General features: G+C 36.4%; 1 protein-coding gene across 7 annotated transcripts in view; it reads left to right on the plus strand.

The window, feature by feature from the left end:
- LOC102182748 (transmembrane protein 56) overlaps positions 1 to 15,389 on the plus strand; it is a 63,906-nt gene extending 48,517 nt beyond the window's left edge. For 6 of the 7 annotated variants that reach the window (XM_005678067.3, XM_018045798.1, XM_018045795.1 and 3 more), the window contains 2 exons: positions 1,626 to 1,699; positions 14,052 to 15,389. In XM_005678067.3, coding sequence (XP_005678124.1) covers positions 1,626 to 1,699; positions 14,052 to 14,370 — 393 coding nt within the window. In that variant the 3' untranslated portion in view covers positions 14,371 to 15,389. The remainder of the gene's footprint in view (positions 1 to 1,625; positions 1,700 to 14,051) is intronic. The other variant, XM_018045799.1, reaches the window with a different exon arrangement.

Below are 17,188 nucleotides of genomic sequence, written 5' to 3' on the forward strand. Positions count from 1 at the left end.
ATATGATTTATTTGATTAGTCCCACTATTAATTGCTGGTTACTGATATTAACTAGTTCTATTATTTAAATAAAAACATTTACTGTAACAGAAAAGTAAATAGTACAGAATAGTATAGAATCTCAAATTCACATATATTTCTGTGTTAAAGTAACAACACATGTGGACAGTTATTTCCCATGTATTGTCATGTGTTTTTGAACTGCTGCGGCTGTGTCCAGTTGCCTCTGAAATGTTGATCATCTTCCCCATCACCCTCCACGTGCACAGAGCTCATCTTGGCCATTGTCTTCATCTCTCTGCTGTCCTCTCTTCTTCCTCATAACCCATTTCAGTTTCACTAAGGACAGCGAGTTTGAGATGATGAAAAGTTTTAGTTTTAGATATATCTTGGAAAAACTAATTCTTGCAATCCAGCTCTCAATTTTTAACCCCTAAAATAACTTACATAGAGAAGAACTGAGACTCTTCAAATAAAAAGTCCATTCATTATCATTTTCTAATATATTACTTTATATTGTTCCCATTTGGAAGACAGTGTGCTATAAACAGTGGGAAAAATGTTTCTGAAGTTGTATATCTCATGTTTTGAGGGCATGCATGCTAAATCGTTTCAGTCGTGTCTGACTCTTTCGCAAGCGTATGGACTCCAGCCTACCATGTTCCTCTGTCCATGGGATTCTCCAGGCAAGAATAATGGAGTGGGTTGCCATGCCCTCCTCCAGGGAATCTTCCCAACTTTGAAATAAACCCATGTCCCTTATGTCTCCTACATTGACAGGCAGGTTCTTTACCACTAGTGCCATCTGGGAATGTTTTTGAGGGCAGGTGGAACTATTTCTTTTGATGTATAATCATAATTCTGTTTAATTGGAAGTGCTATAATGATTCCATTAAAGTAACACTTTTAAAATTAAATAACATTTTTGGAATGTATACTTTTGGTTTTATTTCTAATGCTTATTAACACTATTATACTTGTATTGTTATTAAATTAGTGGAATGTACTAAGCGTTATGTTTCTAAATTCAGAAAGGTCCCCAAAGTATGTGTTTTAGCTATAGGATCTTCTGATTGATAAATATATTTTTCAGGTCAAATATGACAGATAAGGTCTAACATGTGTTGTTATATTTGGCAAGTGTGTGTCTGCTCATAGGCTTATATTGTTATTTAGGAAGTGAAGCACACTCTGGAGATTTTTAAGGTGTGTCTAATGGATCTAAAACTACATTCCTATTAGATATTTAATTGCTATAAAATGACTCAACTTTTGAAATTCACACTACCATAATCATTATTTCTATGGTAATTTGAGACTGTTGTTACTCATGGCTATTTGCAGAATTCATTAGTTCAGCATGAGACTACTGCTTGAAATCTGTCTTTCTGAGTGAACATTATGTACATAAATGAACATAAGTGTGCAATATGTTGTCTTTTAAAAATACTGTATAATTCTAATGACATTTCTAAGTTTTCATAAAGAAGATCACTTTAGCAGACTTGGTTTGTGTTTATATTGATCATTGTTTTATGCCAAGAAGCTGTTGAATGTTTCTTCAATGATTGGAGATTTTGATAAGAATGTTAACCCTGACATGATGTTTTATATTTATCACCCAGAAGGATGGTGTGCTGGTGTACATTGGGAATTTCCGCCTGCTTGCAGAACTTTCCAGCCCTTTTGTGAATCAGCGGTAGGTTACTGGTATCATTAATTATTTTATACTTGGGTTGTCTAGTTTGGGGAAATATTTTCCTCAAGATCCTAGCTATAAAAATGAGAATATGTGATATGAATTCTCACCATTGTACAAATGAGGAAATTGAGCCTTGGAAAGGTGAAGGAAACTTAGCCAAGATTGGTGGTGACCCTGGCTCTTGAACCCAGCTCCTTTTGTGGTATGACAATACTTTGTTTTACTGGATTTATCTTAGGTCCAGTTAATATCCCTGACACCAACTTCCTCCTGTTCCCAAATTTTGATGCCAACATTATGTTGTCCCTCTTTTAAAAGAATCTTTTAATTTTAGATTTGCAGAAAAGTCACAAAAATTACACAAAAACTCCCACATACCCTTCACAGAGTTTCCCCTTTTGTTAATATCTTACATTATCACGGAACATTTGTCAAAACTAAGCCAGCATTGACTCATTATTACTAAGTAAACTCCAGACTGTTGGATTCCCCGAGTTTTTCTATTACTGTCTTCCTTTTGTTCTCTGATTCAATCCAGGCTGCCACGTTGCATTTAGTTGTCAGTCTTCCTCCCTGATCCACCCTGGTCTGTAACAGATTCTTAGTCTTTCCTTGTTTTTCATGACCTTAACATTGTTAAAGGATACTCTCCAGTTATTTTGTAGAATCCTGCAGTCTAGATTTACCTGTTTTTCTCATGACTAGGCAAAGGTTATAGGTTTTTGAAAGGAATCCTATAGAGGTGAAGTGCCCTTCTTGTCACTTAAAAGCTGGCTTAAAACTCAATATTTGAAAAACTCAGCATTAAAAAAATGAAGATCATGGCATCTGGTCCCATCACTTCATAGCAAATAGATGGGAAAACAATGGAAACAGTAACAGACTTTATTTTTGGGGACTCCAAAATCACTGTAGATGGTGACTGCAGCCATTAAATTAAAAGACGCTTACTCCTTGGAAGAAAAGCTATGACAAACCTTGACAGCATATTCAAAAGCAGAGACATTACTTTGCCAACAGAGGTCCATCTAGTCAAAGCTATGGTTTTTCCAGTAGTCATGTGCGGATGTGACAGTTGGACTATAAAGAAAGCTGAGTGCTGAAGAATTTATGCTTTTAAACTGTGGTGTTGGAGAAGACTCTTGAGAGTCCTTGGACTGCAAGGAGATCCAACCAGTCCATCCTAAAGGAGATCAGTCATGAATACTCATTGGAAGGACTGATGCTGAAGCTGAAATGTCAGTACTTTAGCGTTTGATGCGAAGAACTGACTCATTTGAAAAGACCCTGATGCTGGGAAAGATTGAGTGCAGGAGGAGAAGGGGACGACAGGGGATGAGATGGTTGGATGACATCACCAACTCGATGGACATGAGTTTGTGCAAGCTCCAAGAGTTGGTGGTGGACAGGGAAGCCTGGCGTGCTGCAGTCCATGGGGCCACAAGGAGTCAGACACGACTGAGCGACTGAACTGAACTGCCCTTGTCACATATCAGGAGCTGTGTGATATCCCTGTGACATCACTGGAGGTGTGAACGTCCGCTGTGTGGTGGAGGTGGTGTTTGACAAGTTTCTCTGCTGTGAAGTTTTTCCTTTTCCTTATTCTCTTCTTTGAAAGCAAGGCATGAAGTATGTAACCCATTCTGGGGAGAAATTAAGCTCCACCTCCTGGAGGGAGGTAGTTGTCTCCCTACCTCTCATTTTGACAGTGGCTTTATTATCATCATTTCTTATTATCGTGTCATTTAACAGGGTCTGCTGTAATTTTTTGTGTGTGATGTTTAGCTGCTCCTTTCATTCCATACCCATGGTCCTAGTTTAGGGCCTCTAGGATCTCGTGGGTGATTGATAGCATTTTAACTGACTTCCTGATTCTCCATTTACCCCCTCTCCAGTCCTTTCCTCATAGTGCCTCCAAGTCCTCTTTCTTTTGTCCCACTTTCAGTGCCTTACTTTCTTACTAAACACTGTGTCTGCTTTAGAATCTTCCCTGAATTTTTGAAGCTCTCTGTGATGTGCTCCATGTCTCCAGCCTAATTTCTTACCACTCGTTAGAGTTAGTTTTATACCTTTAACCTGTCTCATGCTCCTGTGGATTTTTCTCACTTTTCCTCCTTTATTCATATCCTCCATTTTCCCTCCATCTTTGAAAAATTTGCCTGTCTTTCAAGTTTTAGGTCAAAGTCCCAAACCCAGGGAATGCTCCCACGATTACATGTAGCTTTTTGTATCTTAGTGCAGAGATAACTCAGAATTGGGAGTCAAAGCAGACTTGTGCATTAGGGAGCTTACCCTGTATCAAGCCTTACTAATAATCCCAAGGATACAAGTAATCATGAGACACTGGCAAAGCATGATGATGTTCAGGACCATCAGCAAGGCTCCCTAAGTTTTTTTTGCATTGGGCACGTTCTGGAATGAGGTTACCTATGAGGTCTCTAGGTGATACGTATGGTTCATATTGCTGACATAAAGTAGCTATCTTGGTTATGAAATATCTCCATTTAATATTCAAATAGTTACATAGATTAAGTAACCGTCCCCAGGGAGGTCAGACCCCATACATCTGTACACTCTATATTCATTTATTATAAGCAACCCGAGACTATATGTATCCTAAAAGCATTCCGAGGATGAAGACTCTTCTGCTGCAAATACCATCATTGTGCTTACCAAGCAGTTAGCCTCATCACTTATTTTTCTTGCCAAAGGTCGGAACCATGGTCCTTCCACACCCAAACAGGAGAAATTAGATTACGTATCTGCTGCTTAAACTTTTCTTTCCCAGATACTTATGTACTATCTTATTTTGCTTGTCAGTCTTTCGTACATTTTAATTTTTATTTCTTCAAGAAGACACTAAGTTCTTTAGCCTTGGCCATCTGAAATTTTTAAAGTAAGAGTTCTTCTGCAATTTTTAAAGACTCTGATGACGTGAAAGTATAGAGAGCAAAGAACATGGTCTTTGAAGGCAGAAGACCTGGATTCAAATCCAAGCTGCCCCGCTTCCCACTGTATGTGAGTGGAAAATTATCTCATCTTTCTGGGCCTCTGTTTTTTTTTTTTTTTTTTTTAACCTATAAAACAGGGATAATGATCCCTATAGGCCTCACAGTTTATTGTGAAGATTCTTTGTGGTTATATGTTTGGTTGTATATTTACTTACATGTGTAAAGCACCTGACCTAGTGCTTTTCATTCACTACATATGCAACAAGTGCTAACTGTAGTGTGTATTCAGTATGCTGAAATCTAGTCAACACTGGAAGTGCATAGTTCATGCTTGCCTTCTCTACTTGGTTGTATCTTTAACGCATTAAAACTAGGCTTCCTCTTCTGTCATTTTGCTAGAATGATTTCCTTAGAGGTACGATGACTTGCATGTGCAAAATCCAGTGAACACTGGTTGGTGCCTATCTCATTGCACCTCTCTGTGGACTTGATACTGTGGGCCATCTCCTTCTAATGCCACAGCTCCCCTTCTCTTTCATGACACCACACTGGTTCTTGTAGCGCTCTGACCATCCTGTCTCAGTCTTTTCTGTAATAGACAGTTCCTTAAATGCTGCTGTTCCCCAGGGCTCTCCTCTGGGCCCACTGACCTTCTCGGTGCTTTCCCCTAGTGAATTGTGCTTTCAAGGTTTCAGCTATTACCCATTTGCTCAATGTGGTGTAATGAACTATGCCAGAATTTTAGAGTCATAGCAAGTCAAGTTGCAATTTAACCTTGCCACTTACTTGCTCTGACCTTGGCTAAGTTATGTAACATTCCTGTACTACAGTTGCTTTCTCTATTAAAAAAGCATATTTAATATTACTTACTTCTTTGCATTGTAGTCAAGTGTTTTCTTCTCCCAGGTGGCACATCAGAATCCACACATCTGAAATAAAATGTAACACATTTCCCTCTGTGTTCTCTTACATGCTCCTGTTCAGCTTGTGACCTGGCCATTCCCTCCGTTATCTCTGCTCAGCATGTGGGAATCATCTTTGACTGTTTCTCCCTCACCTGTATTTGGTACATCCCAGGTCCTGCCACATCACCTCCTAAACAGTTCTTGCCTTGGCCGCCTCCTCTCCATCTCTGCTGTCAGTGCCCTAGCTCATCATCTCTTGTCTGGGCTCCTGAACTAGCTGTTATACCTGTACTGTCCAGTAGAGTAGCCGCAAGCCACACATGTGACTATTTATATTTAATTAAAATGAAATTAAGTTAAAAATTCAGTTCTTCAGCATGACTTGTAACATTTCCAGTGCTTCATAGCCCTGTGTGTCTACAGAACTGAGTAGAACATCTGTGGAGCATTTCATTACTGCAGAAAGTTCCTTTGAACACTGCTATTTTAGACTGGAGTTGGCAAACTAAGACTTGAAGGCCAAACCTGCTGCCTGTTTCTACAAATAAAGCTTTACTGGGGCACAGCCTTGTGTGTTTGTTTCCTATGGCTGCTTTCCCATGACAGCGGCCAAGTTGATTAGTTGTAACAGATATGGTATGGCTTCCAGAGCCCCTTGCTTTGTGTTTGCTCTCTGGCTTCTTAGGGAAGAAGTTCACTGATTTCTGCCCTAGGCAGTCTGCCTGTCTGTAGTCCTGTTCCCCTTTCCTTCTTTGCTCTATTATTACCTTCCAGTGATCTCCACACAAAAATGAGCATGTACCCCCTGGTTAGATCCTCTGAGTGATCCCTGCTGCTTCTAGGATAAACTCTGGGCTCTGTAATGTGACATGGAAAGCTCTGCAGGTAGAGCTGTCTTCTTTCTTTATGCCATATTCCCCTCAAACTCTTCTCTCACCCCACTGTCCCTATGCTGGAAAGGTCTCCTGGATCCTTGCTCATTCTTCACAAGTCAGCCCAAGAGTTGTTGTACTGAGCACAACAAGAAATCCCATGTCTTCCAGGCTGGGTTGTATGTCCCTCACCTGTGTGGCACAATAGCAACACACAGTTATAGCATTATGATTAATAAATTATTATAAAGTAAACTTTTCTTTTTTCCTGTTCTTTACTTATCTCTGTGTTTTGTTAGGTCAACAGCCAAACTTTGTTGAATTTTACATCGTCCAGTGCCCACCTGTTGTCTGGTACTTAGTAGCCATTTAATTGCTTTTTGAATTAATGGTTCCCAAGAGGTGATCAGTTTAGCTTTAGCAATGTCTGTATCTTGAAGGTGATTCGGATTTGAGATTTTAAAGCAGGAGGAACTTATCTTTGACACTTAAAGGAACTTTAATGTGTTTTTGTTTGAAACTCTTTTTGAGAAATTATAATATTAGAGATAATATAACCTATTCTTTAATTTTATAGTAAAAAGCTATGCTCTACCTTTATTTAAAATCTTTGAGTCTTGAAGAAATTAAGAACTGAGAAATGGGATTGGAATATGAGCAAGAAATGGTATAATGGAGCAGCAAGGAGATTATAATGAAATTTTCCATAGTTTGTTTTCTTTGGTTTGTGATATTTTTGTTCTCTTCATTCCTCCTGAACTCACAGTATCTCCGGGACCCTGTAGGTTTCCCAAAGCTCACACTTGTGACTCTCAACTCCTAAAATTCACCAAACCAGTACCTTGTTGGTGGATAGATTCTTGGTTCCCATCTTCTTTTTGCCTTTTTTTCTCTATCTGAAAGTAGCTCTGGCTCATCTTTCCAAATGTGAATTACACCCGCTAATACCTTGTTTTCACACTGAGTGTGCTTAGTACCACACAGTGCACAGTTCATTCCTAGGAAACATGAAGAGTCCACATGCATTTAGAACAAAGGGAGGATGAAGTGCTAAATGAGCAAAGATAGATTTTTCTATATGGAACTGGGGAGGGTTACAAACACATACAATCTACCATCTTTTCTCCTATACCCATCTGAGTAATAACTGTGGATGGTGGGGAAAGACGGTGTGTTCCCACTCTCCTTCCTTCCCACAGGCATGTCTTCTTGCTTCCTCCTGTTCCTCTCCCTCTCAACATCAAAACATATATTCAAAAACTGTTAGCCTATGTATGTTGGAATGAAGGAGTGTTCTACTTGGGTAAAAAGTGGTACATTCCAAAACCATAAGGGGTTCTTCTGACATGAGGAAGAGAAAAACCATTATATAAATATTATTTTACCCTAAAAATTAATACATGAGTTCTTTCCTTTGAAAGAGACTGGCTTAAAGATCAGGCGCCAGTCACATGGAGAAACTGGCTGAAGGCAAATGCGACGATCGTACAGTAAAGCCAAAGCACATGTTCTTAAAGTCCAGATTTGTAGATAATCACCTTTCCAAACAACCAAAAATTTGGAAAATGTGTAACGTGCTGGAGAACAGGAAACAGTCTAGGCTAAGTACAATCTAGGAGTTATGAGATCAAAGATAAAAGGCTAGAAATAAAGGGTTACAGGAGACCAGTTGGGTTATTGCATTCATCTAGGTAAGAGACACCAATGACCAAAAGTTATAATGGCAACAGGTATAATGGAATAAGTTGGGAAAGGGTTGGGAAGAATCTTGGGAGATAAGATGAACAGGGCTTGGTTCCAGACTAGGAACAGTCCAGGGTGACTCCAGGTTTCTGACTTGGCTGAGCTGATGATGATCCCATTGATTAATACTGGGAGATTTCTGTGACGGTGGTCATGGAGGAAAGGGAGATTAGGCAAAGAGTAGGGTATTGGTTTTAGGCGTGTTGGGATTGAGGCATATTTGAGAATGTGTGATTTGTCAGGTAAGGATGCTCAGCAGTAACTCAGAAATATGGAGCTACAAGTAGAATATAAGAGAGAACTTGAAACCAGAGATTTGTGTCAGGGTGTTTGAGCCTTTGAGGAGGAAAATGTTTTCCTCTACTAGTTTTGGTTCTTTGATGGATCTAATAATCAAATTGACATAGGCAGATTAACAGGAGAAAAAACAGATTTAATTACATATATGTGGGAGTCCCACAGGACAGTGAGATCCAAGTTCAAACTGGGCAATAGAGGCTTAGAAAGCTGTCTTGAACTAAGGAATGGTGTAGGCATCTGTGGAGGAGTATATTCACCGGATGATACGAAGAGCAGATATCTGGTAATGAGATGTTTGTCCTGCCATACAGATGGGTCATTCAGATGAAAAGTTATCTCTTGGTAACAGCTCTCTGTGTGGCTGGGTCGCCTGTCTCAATTCTCTCAGGTAGTTCCGGGAGAGCTAGGAGTTTCTCTTGAATCTGCTGGGTCTTAATTTCTTTCAGGTCTATTTTGCCTGGAGAATTCCATGGACACAGAAGCCTGGTGGGCTACAGTCATAGGGTGGCAGAGAGTCGGACACGACTGAAGCCACTTAACACACACGCACACACAAAATATTCGGCATGCCGTAGTGGTGGCACATTTTGGAAAACTTGTTCTGAACCTCTTTCGGCCCCTGGGAGTAGATTAAATGGCCTTGGTACAGCATATGGAAGAAGTATACTTGGGAAGCACAAAAATTTAAGGGAAAGACAGAGGAAATAGAAACTGAAAAACTGTAGCTTTGGAATCAAGAGGAAATAGTATCATGGAAACCAGGAGAGGAGAAAGGAAATGTGATGATCGACAGTGTCATGCTGCAGAAAGGTCACCTGGGATCAAGGCTGAGATGAATCCACTGTCTTGTTATGGAGCTGCCGCTGGTGACCCCTGCATTCTTTTGTAGGGGAATGCAGTCATATATACTGGGTTGTGAAGTTATAGCAAGAATGTCTGTGAATACACTGTTGATGTCTCTTTTTAAGGGAAGACAAGCAGAGTAGGAGAGATTTTTGGATTAGGAAGAATTGGACATGTTGGTAAGAAAGAAGGAATCATCCTACAGATGGAGAGCTGGATGGAGCAAGAGAAAGGGGATAATTGATCGCCTAAGGTTGCAGAGCGTAGGTACAGAGCAGTTGGCCTTGGAGAGGGCAAGAGAAACCACTTCTGAATGTAGAGGAAGATGTGCCTGAAAATATTTGAGGTCTTGAGGTCAGAGTTTGAGGAATCCATAGTTGATGACTAATATCTTATTAGTAGAGGAGGCCGGTTCCTCTGGAATTGAGAGGTAAAGTTAAATGAGGAAGGAAAGTGATTTCATTGGTGAGACAGACGTTTGGAGGCAATTCTATGGAGAATGTCGAGTTAAGTAAAAGGAACATGAAGCAAATCTGAGGATACACTGGGCAGTTCAGATCTCTCTATATTTGTGCTATTTATCTAATGTCAGTACTGGTGAGTAATAATAGCTATTGATTGAGCTCTTCAGTTTGAGGGAGTTCTTACTACGTATCATAACAACTTCATTGTATAAGGGGGGTGCTATCATTATCCACCATGATCTTTGTAGATCAAACTGAGACAGAGAGGTCAGTAACGGGTAAGGCCTCACAGCAGCCGAGTGGAAGAAGGGGGTTTGAGCCCAGCCTCTGACTGCAGAGTGTAGTGCCTGCCTTCCCTCTGTTTTCTGCCTAAGGAAAGCTGGCTTGATGAGAAGTTGACACTAGGCAGGTGAGTATGATGGATGAAGTGGCAAGAGCGCTGAGGGTGCCAGTGTGTGTCCTGAAGGTAACTGAGGTAGGTAGGAAAAGAAGTGAATCAGAGGCAGATAGTGACAGGTTTGGGAGTGGAAGTCAATGAAGAGATTTAGATGGAATTGGATAAAATGAAATATCAGGTATTACGAATATGCTTAAAAGGGAATGGGTTAGGACTTCCATGGTGATCCAGTGGTTAAGACTCTGCATTCCCAATGCATGGGGCCCGGGTTCAATCCCTGGTCAGAAAACTAGATCCCGCTTGCTGCAGCTAAGAGCCTGCATGCCTCAACGAAGATCAGAGGTCCCACCTGTTGCAACTAAGACCTTGTACAGTGAAATAAATAAATATTTTTTAAAAATATTTTAAAAAAGAAGGGGATGGGTTATTTAAGGTATAGCATTTTTCATTAAAATTGAGGCTATATAGTCACAAAAATGAATGACTGAGGATCAGATGGAGAAAATCTTTGGAGTAGAGAAGGCTGGAAGATAGGAGATCTAGATAGAGCAAAAAAGCTTGACTTTACTGCTACAGTGACATTTTTCCTATTTGTGATACTATTTTATTAATTTGAGCATTGCTACCTAAATTGCTACCTTAACTTCCTTCTTTTTTCACTCAACATAGTTATAAATTGTAATATCTCTCTTATCCTACAAATTATTTCTGTTTTATATTTTAATTTCTTAGTAAAATATTTTAAGGTCTTTTTTTAACAGTTTAATTTTTAGTATCTGAGGTTGAGCAGTTTCTAGTTTAGTCATGACTAATTCAGTCAAATTGAACATTAAGATACATGGATATATTTCACTCCATTTTATAATTTAACCTCTAAAATATAATGAAGCAACATTAGGCAATATAGTTTCTTTAAGGAGGAAAAAGTAGAATAGAGCAAATACTGAATTTTTCAGAAATATGCTTTTTACTTGAGAATAATTTTAGACTCTTGAGAGTCCTGTACTGCAAGGAGATCCAGCCAGTCCATTCTAAAGGAGATCACTGGGTTCTTTGAAGGAATGATGCTAAGTGAATCCAATATTTGCATTTGAAGTTGACTCATTGAACCTGATGTGGGGGTGGGGGGGGGAGGGGCGCGGGAGATGTGATTTGTGGATATTTGACTTTTTTACTTTTGGAGTTTAAAACTGATACTGACTGCTATATTTATTTTGTTTTTTTTTTTTTTTTTTTTTTTTTTTTTTTTTTTTTTTTTTTTTTTTTTTTTTTTTTTTTTTTTTTTTTTTTTTTTTTTTTTTTTTTTTTTTTTTTTTTTTTTTTTTTTTTTTTTTTTTTTTTTTTTTTTTTTTTTTTTTTTTTTTTTTTTTTTTTTTTTTTTTTTTTTTTTTTTTTTTTTTTTTTTTTTTTTTTTTTTTTTTTTTTTTTTTTTTTTTTTTTTTTTTTTTTTTTTTTTTTTTTTTTTTTTTTTTTTTTTTTTTTTTTTTTTTTTTTTTTTTTTTTTTTTTTTTTTTTTTTTTTTTCTGATACTACCTATATTTATTTTGTTCAAATTGTTATAACTTTTGCCATTGGGAGCTCTTTCAGTTGGTTTCGTAGTCCCTTTGACATAACTTTATCATTTTGTTCTTTGAACACTTATTTAGTTTCTGATACTAAAAACAGTATCCTGGATTTTTATTGTATACTATATCCCAACCCTAGAATCTGCCTTTTCTTAAGGAGTCTTGTTTCCTTTTATTGGAGACTGGTATTAGAAACCAAAATGTGGCCCTGGGTGTGCTCACTGCTCCTGGGGAATCATTGTTCCTATGTCCTTCCAGCTGACGACTTGGAAATATACTAACCTGTATATATATACACATATCTATAGTTATTTCTCTCTATATATCCATCTAAATCTGTATTAAACTGAATGTAAGTTTATACTGAAGTTCCCAGCTCTAATCCAGGATCATACGGCTCAGTCTAGCCTTTTACACTCAACTGTTTGTAATCTCCACTCCAACAATGAGAAATCTGGTCCCTACTGCACCATCAGACAAATTTATTTGTTAAATCCCAATATACATGCATAATGGTTTCAAAATTGTTAACCTGTTCCCCCTTGAGATAATATTTTACTAGCTAGAGCACAGTGCCTGTGTATAGTTTTTCTAGTCTTACAGTCTATTTTCAGAGTTACCTGGGGTCCCCTGGGACATTTTATTTATTCATTAAAAGAACCTTGCATACATTCCTCATGCTGTTCAGTGGGTTTTGACAGATGCATATTGCCTTGTATCCACCACTACAGTATCATACAGAACTGTTTCACTACTCTAAAATATTGCCCATGCTTCTACCTACTCTCCTTCTCTCTCTGAACCTCTGGCAATCGCTTTTCTGTTTTGTCTTTATGGTTTTGCTTTTTTCCAGAAGGTCATATAAATGGAATCATACACTTTTCATACTGACTTTTTTGATTTAGCAATATGCATTTAAGATTCACCTATTGTGTTACATGAATTGATAGTTTGTTCCTTTGTATCGCTAAATAGTGTTTTATTGTATGTATGTACCACAGTTTGCTTATTCGTTCACATACTATGTTGTGAATAATATTGTGAACCAACCTATAACATTTGGTTTCTTCCAGTTTGGGGCAATTATGAATATAATTGGTATAAACACTTGCATGCAGGTTTTTGTGTGGATATATATTTTGAAATCAATTGACAAAAATACCTAGAAGTGTGATAGTTAGATTGTGCATTATGAATATGATTAATATTTTAACTGCAATGCTATCTTACAAAGTGGCTTCCATTTTGCATTCCCACCAGCAATGAATGAGTATTCCTATTGTTCCACATCCTTGCTGACAATGCATATTGTCAGATTTTTGGATTTTAGTCATTATAATATATGTGTAGTAGTATGCCATTGTTTTAATTTACATTTTTCTAAGGACAAATGATGTTTAACATCTTTTTAATATACTTTTTTTCCTTTTGTTTATCTTCTCTGATGATGTATTTAAGATCTTTTGCCCATATTTTAATTGAGTTGTTTCCTTATTTCTGAGCTTTAAGAGTTCTATATATATTTTAGATACAAGTATTTTATCATATATGTATTTAGTAAACAATCGCCCAGTGTTTGGATGTCTCTTCCTTTTCTTTTAATAGTGCCTTTCACAGAGCCCATTTCTAATTTTAGCAAAGTCCAGCTTATTGATATTTTTTTCTATGGATTGTGCTTTTGGTATTACATCTAAAATATTATCATCAAACCCAAGGTCATGCAGATTTTTTTCCCATTTTTTTTTCTAGAAGTTTTATAATTTTGCATTTTACTTTTAAGTCTGTGGTCTATTTCAGGTTAATTTTTGTGTAAGTTGTGAGGTCTCTGCCTAGGTTTATTTTTCTGCACATGGCTATCCAATTGTTCCAGCACTGTTTGTTAAAAAGACTGCTTTTTCTCCATTGAATTACTTTTACACCATTGTCAAAAGCAAGTTCAGTATATTTGTGTGGGTTTATTGATGGACTGTGTTTTGGTCCGCTGTTCTATTTGTTCTTTTATCAATGCCATGCTGTCTTAATTATTGTAGCTTTATTGTAGTTCTTGGAAGTGAATCTGTCAACTTTGTTCTTTTTCAGTATTATGTAGACTATTCTAGGCCCTTCGACTTTCCATAGATTGGGTTGGCCAAAAAGTTTATTTGGGTTTTTCTATACCAGCTTAGGAAAAACCCTGAACAAACTTTTTGGCCAACCCAATAAATCTTGGGCAGGGTGGGGGTGTTCTGAATTTTAAAAACTGTAAACTAGAAACCATTAATCCTCAAAGATGCAGAATAAATGAGATGTTTCTTTAATTTTTTTCCCAGGTGGTTCTTTGAGGCTCTGAAGTATCCTAAGTTTTCCAAGGCTAATGTCATCAATGGAATACTTATGACGGTGGTATTCTTCGTAGTGAGGATTGCCTCGATACCTCCTTTCTACAGCTACATGTACTCTGTGTTTGGGACGGAAGCCTACAGAAGGCTTGGATTTTTAATTCAGTTTTCCTGGATTACTACTTGTGTGGTTTTGGATGTGATGAATGTCATGTGGATGATCAAAATTTCAAAGGGGTGCATCAAAATCATCTCTCTCTTAAGACAAGAGAAAGCCAGAAAGAGTCTTCAGAATGGAAAACTTGACTAAAAGTGGGCTATCGATAAGCATACTTCATTACTACCCACATTGTATCTTCTGACAGGATAAATTCTTGGCATGTTCTTGTGCTTCTTTATTAATTATACTTGGTATTCATACTTTCAGTGTCTTTTTATCTTAACCATTAGAAAAGAGAGACTAAAACAGTTTTTTTCCCTCAAGATTTATTTTCTAATTTTCTTCTGCATTATAAGCATGGATAAAATCTTAAAGATTAAAATAAAAATGTATAAATATTGATCGTGAATCTTTTTGGAAATCTGTTCACTGGCATTGGTACTTTTCTCTGTGAAAAGATGACTGTGCTAACTTGGTGCACTTGGTTTTATGTCACTGATTTTGCTGAAAGAATGGGAACTGCCTTTAAATCTGTAAACAGCTCTCCACATTCTGATGCACTGTGCTTATTTCTTACTATGGCTGTCAATTCCTGGAGTAGAGTTTGATTTCCAAATTATTGAAATGTTCTTTTACTTAGACTATTAGATGTGATGTCTTTTTCATTTCAATTTGCTATCATCTACTAATAATGAAGTATTTTGCTTACTTTGGGAACCTCTAATTAGTTTTCATGGGAAATATTTCCTACAATTTTAGATTTTTCTGACATCACTTTATTATATCTGTTTTTAACATTTTATCAAATTATTGCTTTTTTTCTTAAATAGTAAAGCTTAAGACCAATCTAATAGAGCTCCTTAAGAGATGAATTCTTCCTTCTAAACATGCATGTTCTAGATGGCTAGTTAGACTAATACGAGGAGTCATTAAGAAAAAGGCTTTAACACTGCTGTCTCTATCTGCTTCCCTTGCATTTTTTTTTCTTTGAAAACTGTATTATTTCTATTTGGAAAACCTCCCATGAATTCTGAACCCAACCTCTTTTAGCACCACAGTCTTGTGCAATATATATTTATCATGCTCCTAAAGTAAGCCTTTCTTGATGAGACCAAAACTGCAAAAACTAAATAAATAAGTCAGTATTCATATTTTACTCACAATTTACACCCATGCTTGCTAGCATTTTGAATACTTTGAATTTCTGTCTTTCTTAAAAGACAGGCAAAAGATAGATAATTTAAGTATTCTGATTATCAATATTATTATTTTATGTGAGGATTAATGGTGACTTTTTTTTTTCTGTTTTTGTATGTGGGTATATGTTTGCTTTTGTTTTGGTCCTTACAACCCAAATATAAAATAACATAGTTAGCTATTATTGTCTTTATTTTTCTCAAGTACTTGACTTTAATGATCATTCTTATCTAAGGAAAAAATTAATCAGTGGAAAATACGTGAATTTAATTGAACCCAAACCAAAAGATCGAATCCATTCACTTTCTCAATTTGAATGAGGATGTGCTACTCATTCTCATTGTCCATGTTATGGTGACGAAGGAAGGCTAGCTGGATATTTCAGGACTTTTGATTTAATATGATTTGATTTGACTCAGCTGTCCATTGCAGATAGGACCCGATAAGTTATAGAACATTTAAAGAAGGTAATTGAAATCTCAGTCAGTAACTAAATGATAAATTGAAATTGATTGGCTTATACCAGTGCACTTGTTTTTGAAAGGCTTAAAGTAATGTAAAATGTAAGTATTTGTTTTCCGATTTACTAATATTACATTGATTATTTGTTATTAAGTTTAGTCCCTTTTACACATAAGCACTTAGACATGTATTGGTTGGTTAGAGGGAGTATGAAAGCATGTGGTTTTATCTTGTTCCTTTCTTGCTCTTTTAAAAGAAAAATGGCTTTCAAAAAGGAAAACACTTACATTAGAAAGCTATTTTGGAAATTCATTCCTTTAGAAAGAAACAAAATGTGAAATAAATAATTTTGACCATTCAGATATTTCTGTGGTTTCTGAACACATATTTTAAACCCATCATCAATGTGAAGAAAATGTAATGCTATATAATATGAGTGAGTTTCCATATAGCAGTTTCAGTTTTTATAGTTGTTATTTCAATCTTAAAACTTTATTTTTACTTTCACTAACAGCACCTTTCAGTATAGCCCCCACTAAGTAAGTATAATTAAAATATCAGTGTGTTGAACTAAAGTTTGTTATTCCCTTAGTCAACAATTGTTATTTTATGCTGGCTGCATGACAGATAAGTTAGCATCCAGATTATATATCCGAAATAGATTCTATGTACTTCCTCATACAATAGATATGAAATGGAAAAGACACTATAAGCTGCCATGCTACTTTAAGTCAGATCTTTACAGAAGCTATACTTTGCTGTTCTGTGATTTTATCCACCTGCCTAAGATACAAGTAGTTAAAGACAGAACATTTCATTTATTAAATAATGAAATTTTCATTTGTTAAATGACAAACTTTTGCTAGACATTTTATGTATTAAATATTTTGACTACATGGATTAATTTAAATGATTCTGTTGATATTAGACATTCTGATATTAAACAACTGTTAAAATATTTATAGAAAATGAAAGCAAATTGGTATAAGTTTTTAAGCAACTCTATTTTTGTAGAAAAAAGTTAGTGACAACCTGTAACTATATAAATGTTCTCTGAACATGTAGTACTCTAGAAAATAAAATATTCATTCAAAATTTTGAAAATGAATGAAAATCAACTAAATATCATGCAAGATCATAAATCTGCATTAAATATTTATTTGGAGAATTTGAAACTATGACTTGAGTTTATAGAGTCTGCATTATTGTGTCTAAAACTTTTAACGAGTATCATTTCATTATTTAAATCTCAGTATGAATCTGAATGCAGAGAAATGAACTCCTGCTTAAATTGTGTCTTGATATATCA

This window comes from Capra hircus, chromosome 3, assembly GCF_001704415.2.
Source record: "Capra hircus breed San Clemente chromosome 3, ASM170441v1, whole genome shotgun sequence".
Taxonomy (NCBI): Eukaryota; Metazoa; Chordata; class Mammalia; order Artiodactyla; family Bovidae; genus Capra; species Capra hircus.